At 40.3% G+C, this 16,188-nt stretch overlaps 1 protein-coding gene across 2 annotated transcripts; it reads left to right on the top strand.

Annotated features, from left to right (window-relative positions):
• The first annotated feature begins 6,646 nt into the window (after window positions 1–6,646).
• SRI (sorcin) lies at window positions 6,647–14,921 on the top strand. 2 transcript variants are annotated; one of them, XM_058804156.1, is made up of 8 exons: window positions 6,647–6,869; window positions 7,537–7,620; window positions 10,750–10,819; window positions 11,505–11,548; window positions 12,579–12,726; window positions 12,882–12,995; window positions 13,413–13,471; window positions 14,146–14,921. In XM_058804156.1, the coding sequence occupies exons 1-8, from the start codon at window positions 6,849–6,851 to the stop codon at window positions 14,170–14,172; spliced, it is 567 nt and encodes a 188-aa protein (XP_058660139.1). In that variant the 5' UTR covers window positions 6,647–6,848; the 3' UTR covers window positions 14,173–14,921. The 2 variants fall into 2 exon arrangements, with proteins under 2 accessions (XP_058660139.1, XP_058660131.1); XM_058804148.1 differs by having other exon boundaries at window positions 6,723–6,896.
• The last annotated feature ends 1,267 nt before the right edge of the window (window positions 14,922–16,188 follow it).

Genomic DNA, 16,188 nt, shown 5'->3' with positions numbered 1-16,188 from the left:
ATGAAAATTCTAATCATTTCACTGAAAGAATAAGGAATAATCAGCTCTAATGTACATATTAACAATGTATGAAAGAATCCAGCTGCAAAAGGACTGAGCAAGAAAGAAGCATCGATATGACAACAACAACAAAAAACCTGTACCAGACATCCTGCAAACATGAAGTATGAACAAACTACATCATCAGCTCTCCTAACAGCCATGGTACCATGTTCTAAATCAAATGTTATTACGTTTTGATACATTATTATGCATAACTGGCTAATGATTTCTGACTTGACTTCACAAATTATGACCTCATTTGTGCATCATGCTCACTCTTTTTAGGTGGACAAGATTGCTATGCTCAACAAAGAGAGAAGAAATGTTCTCTGTGATACACTTCAAATAAAATATGGCAAAGTGGAATATTTTCAGTGGCAGATTTGTGGCTAATTTTAGAAATTACACTTCTCAACCAATCTAGTTATTTAGAACTGTCATACTCAAGCATTTAAATATTACCCATAATCTTCATGATGGATTCCCAAAGATATATGTATGAATATGTGTTAAATTTTTTCCAATAGAAAAACCTACATATAAACTCCTAAACCACTGTTAGGCATTTAAAAAGAGACTTTTGGCACAAATAATTTCTTTAGGCTTGGGAATACTATGGCTCCTACTAGAGATGAGGGCTGGGACCCAAGGGGCTGCTTCCACAGCTGGTACCAGAGGCCTGTCTACGTCTAGGTGTTTCTGTCTTTCGTAGAACTTCTATTTGGATATTGTAAAAAACAGGTGTAGGTTAGACACCCAACAAGGAAGAGCGAATGTGCCTGAATCAGAAGTAGCAGTGTGACATCTAGTGGGCTCTTTTTGGGACAGCAATAGGCTTATTGCTTTTTAGCAAGTCATAAACCTCACAGATCACAGAACATTCTGAGTTGAAAGGGACCCACAAGGACCATCAATTCCAACTCTTAAATGAATGGCCTGTACAGGAATTGAATTCATGACCCTGGCATTATTAGCACCATGCTCTACCAACTGAGATAATAGGTTTCAAGAAATTGAACAAAAGGAGCAAAGAAGCTAATACAAGGAACAAAGAAAACAGCCACAGACTATAGAGATGAGGAAACAATATTTACAAAAGCCAGAGGTGGAGGATGAAATCTTGTGTTCACTGGTATTGCTTTCAGAGTGTACTCAAGTATGACTGACAGGAATTGAAAATACATCTCATGTTGGCCACTTGAGGATATGTGTTGCAATATTTGAAGCATTTTCAACACACACTCCATGCTACAACAGCATTAACCAAAACAAGCACCGAGAGGAGACATCATGATTAGGAAAGTGACTTTTCTCCACAGAGTGTGACACACCTTTCACTTCCAGTATGCTGAAACTCGGGATTTCCCCAAATCCTAAAAACTCCATTGTGTCATAGTTGGTAGTGGGGCACTTAAAAACAAGTAAGTTTGAAAACTTAATTTCCCTGGAGTTGTTTATTTCCATGTCCCTTCTACTACATGAGTCCTATGCAAGCCAGCCCAAGACATTTCCCCAGCAATTTGGCCAGTCTCATTACATCTGGAAGTTACAGATCAGCAAATGGAAATGAATTCTGGTAGCACTGCACTGGGGTCAAGTCAGTGCAAGCACTAGACTATGGAGAGAATAAACAATATCTGCCTAGATTCTCAACAGATTTTAGAGCCAGGAATGAGAGCCCTAATGGACATCTGGCACCTGATGGGTGACAATCATAGAATTCAGACACCTGAAACATCATTTCTATGCTCTGTATGCTGTTTTTGTGCCCAGAAGTTACTGTCCCTGAACCTCCGCTAACTCACCAGCTATGAGCTCATTTCTCACCTATCGCCGGTGGTGGTGCTGCAGAGCACAATGCCCAAATCGTCAGGAATATCCCTTTCGTAGCTGGATACCCACGGCACTGCTTCAGAAGAATAAGGCTTCACAGCAATTCCTTTCCATCTGCACCTGGGACTTTTACAAGCCTTTCCTTACCATCCAGCTGGTACAGCAGAATCCTAGACTTTCAGAAGGTAAAGTAGTGTAATAAATATTCTGATTTATATGAGACCATATATGCTGACACATAGGATTGCAAAAACTGTTGTACAGAAAGAATCAGATGCCTTATTGCTGAACTTGTTCTGTGTTTCAATCCTTTCTAAACAGTTCCTTTTCATATCCTGGCTTCTCTCCAGAAAAAACAGAGACCTGAATACTGACCTCATGTTATTCAACAAAGTAATTAAAAGAGCTTGCATGACTTGCTTTGGTTGTCATCAAACAAATTTGTTTTAAATTATCCAAGCTCTTGGCATTGAAGGTTTTGAAATATGGTATTTTGATTGTAAAGGAATAAAAATCAGCGACAAGTGATATGCAAAGTAAGCATTGTAAATGTCTTTTTCAAGCCATAGGCACGTATCACTGTTATCATCAAATATCTTTATTTTGTAATTATATCTTTAGTTAAAGACCATCTTGGGAGCCATCTGACTGCAACGTACCAGATCTAAGAAATTAATGTCATTACTGAAAAAGTACATTTCAGCTTTTGTTCTGTAAAGAACTCATGCCTGGGGAACACATAAACTGTTCTATTTGTAATTAAATGGATGTGGTAGATTGTGTTATTGTACGGCATTGAATAAAATCTGAGTGTTAGCTTCAAAAAATCTCAGTATCAAAACCTCACTAGCTGCACCATCCGCAATTAAAGTTATCTTGTTTTAGGCCTTCAGTGATACTCTTGCTGATGCCCAGGGAGTGATGAAACATTTCCACCACTCTGAACACAGATGAAACAAAGAAGTTGTGGAGTAAAGGAGTTGGTCACCTCTGAACCATCTATTAAAGAAGTTGCAGCTGGGAGGGAAAAGCCTGAAAGACAGATAAAGTTGCAGAAAAACTGAGGTAGCTGAGACTGGATGACTAAAATCTATAGACATTTTTATTCTCCATATTCTCTGTATCTCTAAAGCGACAGAAATGCCTTCCCCTTGCCCTCTATACTTTCAAGTACATTATAGGATGAATCCAGCACAAAACTTGGTTATTAAAGGAAATCCTGTACAAAATACTTGGCTGCAGAACTGAGCATAAGTAATATGCAGTAAATAAAAAATGAAAGGGTGGCATCAAAGACAATAAAAAAGTAGCAGAACACAGATGCACCATTTCTTTTGGCACCAAGTCAGGCATTATATTAGAGACATCAGGTCTGTACTATAAGTATTTTTCCACTGTTTAAAATTATGCCTCTTGTCAAGTATTGCAATTAAAAGGGTGAGGAGATTGTTTCTTGGCCTTTCTTTACTTATTCTGAAATTTTTATCACCTCAGCTGTGCTAAGTAAACACCTCAAGAAAATTGAACTTTACACTTTAATTCCCTTTCTCCTCCCTAGCTTTATTGTAGTTGTCAGGAAAGCGTGACACCTCAGCACACCAGCACCAAGCTCCCAGCCACTACACCAGATGGGAATGCATGAGCCAGCTCCAGGCTTTCAGTTCAGGGTGACCACATTCCCACATCATGTGTGAGCTCATGTTAAATGTACCCAGACTAGAAGGAACAGAAATAGAGCAGATAGGCAAATAGAAAGTCTGTGACTTGTCATGGGTTTATGCTAGCTTTGGTTCACTGTGAGGAAGCATGGCACACATAATGAATGTGACTTATGACCAGAGTTTAAGGCAGTTACACTATTACTGTAGCTCCATTCTGAATTTTCTTAAAATCCTACAACAAAGAATCCAGAAAAAGCTATGGAATGAAAACTATGCACATAATTTACCCTTTCTAAACAAAATTATTTTTCTTAGACCTTTTCTTATAAAAATAGTGAACTATCTCAAAAAAAAAAAAAAAAAAGGCAATAGTACTAGCATCCTGTGTTGCTTGACTTCAATTTTCCCACTAGAGGGATCACACACCCTTTGAGATCTGCAAAATAAGAAACTATTTATTCCACACAGATTTCTTACTGGTGTGTTTACAATATGATGAACTTATAGAAACTTAAGAGGTTACCACAGCTCAGTAGCCCTTCAGAAGGCAGATGCATACTCAATGATCTCCTGAAACAGCTTTCCTTTGCAGCTTTCATTTTCCTCAGATAAGGAATAAGCAAATGCACCGGTGCAGACAAAATGCCTACCCAACAATCCGTTTCAAATACATCCCTTGGTTACAAGTGTCTCCCAGCTCTTTTGCTCATATATGTTCGAATATAAATAATCTTGTAAATGCTAATACTGAGTGCAGTGCATTTGGGCACCTCACTACAAGAAGGACACTGAGGTGGTGGGGCAGGATCAGAGGAGGGCAACCGAGTTGATGAAGGGTCTGGAACACAAGTCTGATGAAGAGCAGCTGAGGGAGCAGGGGTGATTAGCCTGGAGAAAAGGAGGCTGAAAGGGGACAGTGTGACTCTCTACAACTGCCTGAAAAAAGGTCATAGTGAGGTAGGAGTCAGTCTCTACTTGCAAGGAACAAAAGAGGAATGGACACAAGTTGTGCCAGGGGAGGTTTTTGGACATTTAGATAAATGTCTTTATTGAAAGCATTGTTGAGCTTTGGAACAGGCTGCCCAAGGAGTGGCTGAATCACCACCCCTGGGGGAATTAAAAGACCTGTAGGTGTGCACTGAGGGACATGGATTAGTGGTGGGCCTGGCAGTGCTGGGTTAACAGGTGGTCTCAATGTTCTAAGAGATATTTCCAGCCTAAACTCTATGATTTGCTGAGTGCCACAAGTCTCAGCAGAAGTATTGAAAATGGAGGATGTCCAGATATTTATGCTGATGAAACACATCTTACATTTCTATACAGCTACAGCTGTACAGCTGTATCTTTTGTGTCTTTATCTACCAACTGGTATAAATCATATCTGTTTTTTTCTCACTGAAGCAATCAAAAATTCATTCCTATCAAGTTATTGGCAATACATATATACCACTTGACATTTTGTTTATCAATGTATAACTCTTCAAATCTTATCACTTACATTCTTTACCACTTATTTTCAATCTTTCCAGCCTTTAATATTTTTATCCCTGTTCCTAGGTCTTATTTTAATTAGGAGGGCTTTTTGTTCAGACATTAATATATGTACTCTAACAAAGTGCAGCACAGAGCCTGCCATAACCTGCACTGCACGTGATTAAGTCTGGTCAAAACAACTATTTGACCACCACACAGCTAGATATCAACACACTTAGTTAAATACCCTTGTGAGATAGGTGTTTCTTAAGCCAAGAAACTGTACAGGGTCACTACTTCATTTCTCAGCTGCTTTCTGTGTGAGGAAGGTATTAAATAATTATTTGTCTCATTTGGAAACTCTATTGGTTATTAAATTACACAGAACACCAGTTTTGTTTTCATGTCATTGGCAATCGTTAGCAGTTATAAGGTGCAATTAGTGCTGAAATAATAAAATATATGCCACGTAGATAATGTCTGACAGTCCTGTTTACTGAATGACTTAGAAGCTGAGAAGGGTGACTCACTTGAAATAGCATACTTTAATTAATTAAGGTCATACTCAAATTTATAACGTTCTTCCGAAATTATGTCAATAAACAGAAAAAAAATGCTTTTGCTTCCAGATTTCTGACAACAGGCCCTTTGCTCTGCAAGGGCTCTATTAGGAGATTTGTCTCAGTCATACAGACTTAAGCAACTGATTTTTCATCGTCTTGCGTCCGAATTAAACAGCTCTCACAGGAGAGGGATGGAGTTCTGTGCTTTGCAAAGTCGCAAGGCCAGCTCAGACCAAGCCGTGGCCGCTCCGGCTGATGCTGCTCCCCGGGGTATTGGGTGAACAGCGGGAGAAATCCCCGGGCTGCACCGGGCAGCGCCGCCAGCCGGGCGGAGCCTGCTGGATCAAGGCTCTCCCAGAAAATCCCCAAACCCGGAGCGCCCCCGACTGAACACGACAGGGCTCCCCCGCTCCAGTGGGACACGGGCATTCCCCCAGCTACTACCCCAGGATATGGACCTACAGACCCAAAAGAAATTATACAGCTTATTCTCTGTCTTTGGGAGCAGGGACAGGTGGTCCGATTCTGAAGAAAAAGCAACGGTACCAACAGAGAACACGCAAGGATGCGGTTTGGGATACACGACACAGATGCAGGAACTGAGTCTATGAGCTTGGCGGTCTTTTGGTAAATCACGAGTCGGTGGTTCTGAAATAACCTGGTATCAACCGATTCATCGGTGAACAACTCGCGACCTTTCCTGACACCTTAGCAGGTCACAGACGCCACACAACACCGTTTTCTCGGGATGCGCCAAGGGCCGGCTCCACGTCCGCTGGCTCCGGGGCGCAGCCTCCTCCTCAGCGGAGCGGTTCCGTCCACGGGCGCTGCTTCCCGCGGGTATCTGACAGCTGCTGGCCGGGAGCCGCCGGCGATCGGAGCCCGCAGCCCTTGCCCTAGCGCCCTCAGCGCTCCCCGCCCCGGCACTGACAGCCCCACGTCCCGCCCCGCGGTGCGGGCCAGCCCCAGGCAGCGCCGCGCCCCGCCCCGCCCTGCTGCGCCAGGAAATGCCGCCGCGGGGCCACGGGCCGGTACCACAGCGCCGGAGGGGGAACTGGGAGGGGAGGAGATCGGAGGGGGCGGCCCCTCACCTCCCGACGGCACCGCCCGGCACCGCCCGCTGCCCTGGTGGCGGAAGATCGCCGCTTGCCCCGCCTGGGCGGCGGCGGGACGCGGGCTCCGGGAAGGGCCGGGGCTGGAAGTCGCCGCCCTCCCTCTGTATCCGGGTGGTTGCTCCCGGGCGCAGCCGGACCGCCGGAGCCGGTGCCAGGCGAAGATGGCGTATCCCGGACAGCCGGTACCCGGAGGGTTCTACCAGGGCGGGGTGAGCGGGGCCGGGCCCGCGGGGAATGTGGCCGGGGGAGCGGCGGGAGCCGGGTCAGGCGGGGGCTGCCCGGCCTCTGCCCGGCCTCTGCCCCGCTCCCACAGGGAGGGGCCGCAGGCGCCGCTCGGGGCTGCGCGGAGAAGGGGCAGAAGGGAGGGAGGAGGCGCCTCCCCGCAACTGCTGCCGGGGAGAAAGTCAGTGCTGAGGGTGTCATTCCGTGATTTGCACTTAAGAATCAGTTTTATTTAAGAGTTTTCACACTTAATGCATATTCTTCTATGTATTTGCCCTAGACATCTGTTTTGCTCAACTTTTCTGAAGTGGAAAAAATTGCAGTATTTCTTCAGCAAGCCGTTTTCTGCTAGGGGTAGAATAAAATGAAACCTTGGTGAGGTAGACCAGGCTGGATCTAGATCAGTCGATTACTCCTGTGCAAGGTTTTACACTGCTCTGCTTACATTAGTATATCAGTACTGAAACTGAGAGTTGGTTTGGGGGATTTTTTTTAATGAGGAGTTTCGTTTTTGGTTGATTTTTTTTTTTTTTTTGGCATGGTGTGTACATAAAAACGTAAGTTGATAAGTACAGATTCTTAACTGAATCATTGATTTAAAATTAATTTTCTTTTTTATTTCCAAAGTATGGAGGAGCTCCAGGAGGACCAGCATTCCCTGGACAAGCTCAGGATCCTTTGTATGGTTATTTTGCTGCAGTAGGAGGGCAGGTAAACTTACAAAATTTACTTACTTCACTTACAAAATTTACTAAACTTATGATATTTACTTCTTGGATTTTTTTTTTTCTTGCGAGGGAATACTCTCTACCTTTGGAAGGAGAAATGCCTAGTATTTGCAGTTAGGAAAAACTGATGTTTCTAGTAAAAAAAAAAAAAAATCCATAATTGTTTTACTTAGCCTATTTGCCATGTACAGCTGTATTGGTCTATGTTATAGCTGTATACATACAGGGACCATACAATTTGAATAATGCTGTTAGTTTCTGTATTGTATGTGTAAATACATACATATATACACAAATGTAGGCATGTATGCCTGTATTTCCTATACAGGTATATACAGGGAATATATAGATGCATGAAGTTTTGTAACTGGATTGTGACTCAGCTCTGGGTTGGTGAATGCTGCCAGGTTTGGGAGAAAGAAAAGAGTGGAAAGCGTGGGCTAAGAGCAGGAAATGCTATCAGGAAAGAGGTCATTACAGGATCTTAATAGACTCACAAATGGAAAAGCAGTCATGGGTTGTGCCAACATCTGGGTTTACTGGTAACATACAGTGTTTATTCTTCTAAAGGAAAGCTTTCACAAGTCTTTTTTTTCCTTCACTGTCATTCTGCACTGCATTTTTAATTTCTTTCCTGCAATTTTGTGGCATATACTGTTTTTGTATGATATATGTGTTGCTAGAAACAAATGCTCTTTGACCTGTATTACAGGGTTTAGGAACAATTAAGTTAGGTTTATTGAGCTGAAGTTCCTTGTCTGTTTGCTATATTATAGCTATTTATTGCACACCTGTAGGGTGTGTGCAAATCTCAAATTCTGCTCTTGGGTCTGCTATCCTTAAGAGATGCAACCACAACATGAAAATTTAAATTCAGCAATTAGCTGATATTCAGATTCCCACCATAACTTGGATTAGTTTTGTTCTCTGTTACTATTTTGAATTAATAATGCATCTTGCAATCTGTATCGTACTTCTTCTAACTGCTTATAAAAATATTTAGGCTGTGTGTTTTTAGTAAAGGAGAACACTGAATGACCTCTGTGTAGTGAGGCTTTCTGAGCAGGTGGAGCCCAGAGCTGAGTGGTGCTGAATGTGCTGACAGTTTGCCTGCCAGCTGAGGTGTGTCTGTGCAGAGGCCTCCTGGATGTGTGCCAGGAGTCAGCAGTGGAGCCAGTAACTGATGCCGGACTAATGAATGAGCTCCTATTGTAAAGAGAGAGGGAGGGAGCAGCAAACAGGATACAGCCCTGTGGAGAAGAGGTGGCAGCAGCTGGATCTCAGCAAGACATAGACCATGCTCAGCTTTCTCGAGTGAGGCATGGAACCTGGAAGCTGAATACTACCCAGTGGGTTGATGGGTATGATCAAGTTAGCATTTAAGAATACTTCAGTTAATACTCTGAAATGCTTTCTATTTGTAGAAATCATTCCTTACTAAAATGAACTCAGTAACTTTCGAAGTTATCCTTGGAATCCGAGGTGTCTGTTTCTGGTACCAGTGGCTGTGCAGAAGCAAAAACTCTGTAAGGAGACAGTTAAATGTAACAGCTAAGTTATCAGTTGCTTTTATAGCCATCCATGCATCTCTGTAAAAAGCCACATCTCAGTTATCCATCTATACTTACTGTAGAATTAGTATGTTCTGGTTATGGTTGGCTGCTGTGTTGTTTTTATGCTATATAATATTTGATGTTTTCTCTGAGCTTTCTTTGAAGTAGTTTAGAGCAGGGATCTTGTCTTTGACTTGATGAATTAGTTTTCTTTGTTCACAGAAGAAAGCCAAAAGTATTGTTTCAAATATTTTGTTCAATTGAGGCTGTCTTTATAGAAAGTAATAATATTTTTTTTAGCCTGTTTGCAAAGCTCATATGCATTGTCTAGTTTAACCTGCTTATGTTCTACTAAAAAACCCAAAAAAGACAAGCATATATTTGGTAATGTTAATCTTGATTACAGTCATGCTTTTCTATCTTCCTCTATTTTAAAGTTATGCAGTTTCTATCTTTATTTCAGAAGGTACAAAGCCTTTGAAGAGATTAGTTACTTAATAGTAATGGCTATTTTTCAAATCTCTTCCCTTCCCCCGTCCTGTGAGTTTAAAGTATTAAATACATCTGTATAGTTAGACTGATGGAAGATAGGAAGCAAATTTGGGTTTAGCTGCCATTAACTTTACACAGAATCAAAACATTGTTGCCTTTTTTTCAGACCTTGTCAGGTATCATTTAACATAGGTAACATACTATTAACATACTATTTGTCTTCTAAACAACTATATTTAATTTTTGAAAGTTACCAGGCTGTGCTCTTCCACCATATCATTCAGTAGAATATCTCTATTATTGAAAGAAAGAGTTTTCAAAAGATAAGGAAAATGCTGTAACAAACAGAATCATAGAATATGCTGAGTTGGAAGGGACCCACAAGTATCACTCAGTCCAACTCCTGGCCCTGCTAAAGACACTCCAAGAGTCAAACCAAGGCCCAAGGGTGTTGTCCAAATACTTCTTCAGCTCTGCCAGGCTTGGTGCTGTGATCACTTCACTGGGAAGCCCATTCCAATGTTCAGCTACTCCCTGGGCAAAAAAACCTTTTCCTGATAGCCAACTTAAACCTCCCTGACTTGGCTTTTCATCTTCTAATGCTTTGCAGAAGTGTCATCATTTTTTATGTCTGCAGACATAATGTTCCATTCCTGAATGAGATTAAATTAAACTCTGTGTGAACCAAACTTCATGTTGGGGATGTGAGGAATAAAGCTTAGAATTCCACCTCCAGTTCTGGCAGCTCATTGCTTTCCATGAATTGGCAGTTGTTTTCTCTATTTGGCCCTGAGCAGGATTTGTTGGAAGTGAGGCTTTTTCCAAGCCATGTGAAAAGGTATTTTTCTGAGTTTGTTTTGTTTTTCTTTCAAAGTTCTTTGCTTTCTACGTTTGCTTGTTCTACTAGCAACTTAATATTTTAAAAAGCAGGAATTTTTAAATTTGTGAGTTATGAGGATGTCTTGAGAAGCATAACTAAATGAATGCCACTGGAAAGGGAGTGGGTACTGGGAATAAGCAGCCTGGGAGAGGGTATTAATAGCTGATACATCTTCTGTTATCGAAAGGATGGACAAATAGATGCTGATGAGCTACAGAGATGTCTCACCCAGTCAGGGATTGCAGGATCATATAAACGTAAGTTAATGATTTGAATAAACAAGCACATCTAAAGCACACTAATTCTTCTTCCCTAGAAAACGTGTGTGGTTGTGCCTTCTGCAGAGCTGGGTTTTTTCTTTGCATGGCAAATGGGTTTCCTTTCCATATCTTGGACATGTAAATTCTCTATATTCAGTTCTGTGTGCCAAGGATTTGCCTTTTCAGCCTCCTTAGTTCCCCACTCTGCTGGGCTGTGGAGTTGAAGTGTATTTTTTGTAATGGACAGACAGTTCTTCAAAAGATGCTTTGCTTTGGTTTGAACTGAGCTTTGATAGTGACCAAAATCTGTGGCAGTAGTCCTCTGCTGGGATACCTCCTGTTCAGTTTACAGCTTCTGTGAGTGCAACTGGCTTGCTCGAGTGGTGTCTGTTGGGGGGAATATAAATGACCACTTTGAAGCCCAAAACTATTGTGGGTTAAGATGAGAGCAAGTTAATGTTAAATATAACTTGAATTGCCTCCAAATTACCTGGTGTCAGTTTTTCTAACAAGTAATGGCTCTTACTTGGATGAAAAATATGGTATGGCTCTATACAGGGGAACCAATTACATAATAGTTTATATAATTTAAATTTATAATAAATCTGAAATTTTATGTTTAGATAAAACTGAAGAATATGCTCTTAACGTAATTTATTTTTCCTTTTTCTGATTTTAACAGCTTTCAACTTAGAGACTTGCAGACTTATGATCTCAATGCTGGATGTATCCTTTAGTATGAAATGTAAACATTTTGCATTGTGTAAGCAAAGATGAGAGAGTGCCAGAACATTTGGGAAATGCTTTGTAGTTTCCATTCAGCCTTTAATTATTAAGTCTTGTGATCATTGTGATTGGGAAGATACAAAACTCCATTCTCACTAATTTTAACAAATTAAGAAATAATAAATAAGTGAGGCTCTTGGTGACCAGTCATTTTACAGCAAGTGGTATCCCTCTAAGCCTGGGGAGCTGTTTCTCCATCAAGTGAATGAACAATCAGGTCTGGTGGCCCAGAATAAAGCATTGTGCAAATCACTTATTGTGCTTTTCAAGTAGGACACCTTTACAATTTCTCATCCTTCCTAATGAATTTTAAGCATCTGTTGTACACAGCCTGAATACAATCAAAGTCCTCCTAAATCCTGTTCATGAATGAATCAGCTTTGAGTATCTAATGGAATGGTATGTGGCATTCAACAGTAGGACCTGTGGAAGACTTACATATTCTGTGTAAGGCTGTAATCTTTGGAGGTTTGTTAGCCAAAACTTAAATTGAAAGTTTTGCTGCTTAAAAGGAAAAAAGCAGAAATTAAACTGGAAGGGCTCTTAGCTCATCTCGAACAAACCACTTAGAATACAAGAGAACTAATATAACAGTTTATTCTTTGGCATTTATTTTTATTTCAGCTATGTATTTAATTGGATACAATTACATACCAGCAGGTTAAAGAGAAGTGTGTCAACTAAAGTAGAATTCACAAGGGGAAAATTGCTTTAGCAAGTTTCACTGGGAAGAAGTGGGGAGAGCAGATCTCTGACCTTAAGTTTTGGGTAGTATTACCTCCATCTGTGCTGGGGGATGCTTTAGTGTTTTACAAGAGACATTAATAATAGTAAAATTGTATTAATAGTTGCCTTCAAGTAAGTTTTAACTACAGAGAGATGCCTTTTTTGTTTGGTTGGTTTTTTGTTTGTCAAATTTCATTGATGGTTTTGTTTAGTTAAGAAATGTTTTTCTTAGCTTTGAAATCAGAGGGATATGTCTGGCACACTGGGATTTAATGAGTTTAAAGAACTCTGGGCTGTGGTCAATGGCTGGAAGCAACACTTTGTAAGTTTTGACAGTGATGGAAGTGGCACAGTGGATCGTCAGGAACTGGAGAAAGCCTTGATGACCATGGGTAAGTTGTGAAATGTTCTTGCTTCTGACACTGACTCACACCATTTCCCAGTTATCATCCTGCAGTAACTAACACATGATATTTCCAATGAAAACTTGTTGGATTCTATTAACTTACCTGGCTTTTCAAACTAAGACTTTATTATTTTCAAATAGGATTTCGACTGAGCCCGCAGGCTGTGACTGCCATCACAAAGCGATACAGCACTCAAGGGAAGATTGCATTTGATGATTACATTGCCTGCTGTGTGAAACTCCGAGCTCTCACTGGTATGCTGGATTGGGGCCTTGTTGCTGTCATCCCCATAATGTATTTTTATTTAATAAAACCTGTTTGTTCACTTATCTCAAGTTCAACTTCGGCATACTACAAAAGAGGTTTCTATCAGTAGTCTACAGACGAGGATTTTTTAAATTCCCATGAAAAAAAGGACTTTATACTAATGCAGGATTCATTCCAGAGACTGGAAGGGTAATGTTATCAAAATTGGGAAACTTAGTTTATTAACAGAACATTAAGGGTTGTATATGATATAAAAATTTAGTTTTGGAGTGAATAGCAGTATTCTTGATTATGTTCTCCTTCGCGTGACTTGGGAAATTTTAGGAAAGTACTATACACTTTAAAAAAATGTTTATTTGCAATTCTTCTTACCTGGTTTCTGTTTTCTTAATGAATTTTTGCAGAATGTTTTAGAAGAAGGGATACAACTCAGCAGGGTTTCGTGAACTTCCACTATGATGATGTAAGTAAATTTTAAGGAATCTATTAAAATTCCAGGGTAAAACAAAAGAAAAACTTAAAGACAATTAGTAATGATTTGAGTTTGTGCCTTCCCTACACATGCAGCAAGAACCCAGAAGTTCTAGGGCATGTTTAGTATTGTCTCAAAAAGCTTTCATGTATTTTACAGAGTTCTATAAAATGTTGTATACCTTTTTCAGAACTTCTAACCAGTGTGGTTCAAGAAGATCAAAGAAGCTACATCACTTGTTAGCATCACTTTCTGTGATTTTTTTTTTCCATTTTCTGTTTTAAAGCTTGGTAGGCATTTTTCCTCAAAGGGTTGGTGGAGGTCTGGTGGACGAATCACACTCAGTCAGGCTTCTGGGTCTTGGCTTCCTAGCCACATCTGTGCAGCAAAAAGAGAACACTAGATTCAAGTCATCCTGGGTTTGGGGATTTTTTTGGAGCAGGGGGAGGACCATGTGTGCTAGTTTTTATTTTTGGTGCTTTGGTATCATTAAGGAGATGCTTTGCTTTAATTAACTATTTGCTTATTTTCACATGTATTTTAAAGCTTTACTATTTGTGGGCTGAATTTCTTTACAGAAAAGTGTTGTGACAATGAGTATTGTAGGAAAAAAGTAAAAACTCGTTCTCTGTCATACATCTAAGAAGTGGTTGTTCTCTTTTCAGTTCATACAGTGTGTTATGAGCATCTAAATCAAAAGGAAGCAAGCCGTGGATGATCATGATTTAACATTCCAGTTTTATGAGCATCTTAATCAAAAGGAAGCAAGCTGTGGATGATCATGATTTAACATTCCAGTATGTGTTTTGCTTTGCCAAGTTCTCCAATGATTGTGTATCTCAATATTGGAAATTGCATATTTTATGAAGGCATCCCTTTTCACACATTTTTTAGTCTTGATAATGAATATGAACTACTCATGTACTGTTGTCTTTACCTTCCAATGTGTGATTATTAAAGCTGCTTTTATTTTCATAAACTTGCAGTTCACTATGTATAACTCAGATCATGCAAATGGTAAGACTTTCAGGCATGTGTCTACTTTCTCGCCATGATTCACTAAAATCAGTTTCTGGAATGCAACTTACCATTTTCTGACTTGAACAGTAACGTGTATGACTTAAGAGGATACATATTTTCTTGTCTTTGACAACATAGGACTGATGTACAAACTAAAAGGGATTTTGGAATGGTCATTTTGCACTGGTCTGTTAAAACATCAGTAAGTTCTGGTTATTTACTTTGTCAGCTCTTTTGAAGGTGAAGCCTGTGACTCCATGCACTGAGTGTAAGACTACCTGCTAGAACTTCTTCTCAGCAGGGATGCAGCAAACGTAGCAGAAGACTCTCCTAGCCTTGTGCCCTGGTACCAGGGGCTTTGTTCTTGTAAGATTCTTGCTTTGTTTGTGTCACTGCATAAAACACTTTGAAACATATAAAAGCTGTGCTGTGTCAGTTCGTGCATCAGCTCTCCCTTCACAGGCAGACAGACAGACAGACTTCAGTCACATGTAAATAAATGTTTCTATGTCCTCCACTTGGACCCCTAGCAAATGGCCTTCATGCATCAATATGCCAGCTAACACAAAAGGGCCAAAACTCACTTGGAAAAAATTCTTGCCATGTTACTCTTTCAGATCACAGCAGTAGTTACCAATGAAAACAGATACAGACAGGCAAGGCTTACTTGCCTGAGGCTCTTCAGGGGGCAAAAATGGGATTTTTGTTTGGTGGAGGTTTTATTGTTGCTTTTGTTGTAGGGATTTTTGAGAAATGGGAAGGATAGACATTGTATGGAAAGAGGGAACAGCACAACTGTACAGAGGTAGTACAAGCTTTTTTCCAATAAAATAAGTTAATGAAACTTTTGTTAATTTTGGTCACTTCTGCCAACCACAGAGGAGTGATATATGTTGCTTTTCTGCTTGTGAATACAATGCCAGAAGAATGTTAAAAGAAGTATATTTCTTAAATAAGTAGTTTAGGGCAGTTTTGGGGAGGAACCTTTGCATTAAGTAATGAAAACAAAACTACACATATGTGCATATATATAGACACACCTTAATACATATCATTGGACAAACGAGCTCCTCAGAGCAGGAATCTCACTCAGAGACACTGTATTGCACCCTGCTTTGTGGAGGTGTCCATTAAATCTGGCACTTTAGTTTCTGGGCTGTAAATTCAAAGCAGGCTCGTCTTCCCTAAAGAAGCAACTTGTACTTACTGCTTAAATGTAGAATCCTCTGGGTATTGCTTGTAATTTCATTACAGAAGCTAGTTCTCTTTCTGCCCTTATAATGAATTTCAAAGGCAAAGACAGCATTATAGATTCACATTCTATATGTTGTACTGTTGCACATAAAGTTGGGAAACAGATGGAATACATTTGTATTCTAATGGAATGCATTAGAAGTATTTCTGCTGGAAAGACCAAAATCCACAAAGGTTTGTCAGTGTAGCTGACATCAGTTCTGCAGCAGTTCAAACTTTTGACAGCTGACAAGGTTGGTAAGCATGTGAAAAAAGGCTGTTCTTCCTGTAGGGATTTGAGTATTTTGTATATATACCGTGCTCATCCTTACACTTAATTTTACCCTAAGAGCAGTAAGAGATCTTTACCAAAATGTTCTTTTCCCACACATCTTTACTTCTGCTTAGTTGGGTTTCTGGTCTTGTAGTGGCTTTGCTGGGATAGAATTAATTTT

The sequence above is a fragment of the Ammospiza caudacuta genome, chromosome 1, assembly GCF_027887145.1.
Source record: "Ammospiza caudacuta isolate bAmmCau1 chromosome 1, bAmmCau1.pri, whole genome shotgun sequence".
NCBI classification, from domain to species: Eukaryota; Metazoa; Chordata; class Aves; order Passeriformes; family Passerellidae; genus Ammospiza; species Ammospiza caudacuta.
Note: the sequence above shows the minus strand (reverse complement) of the source record. Positions and strands in the feature narration are given on the sequence as shown.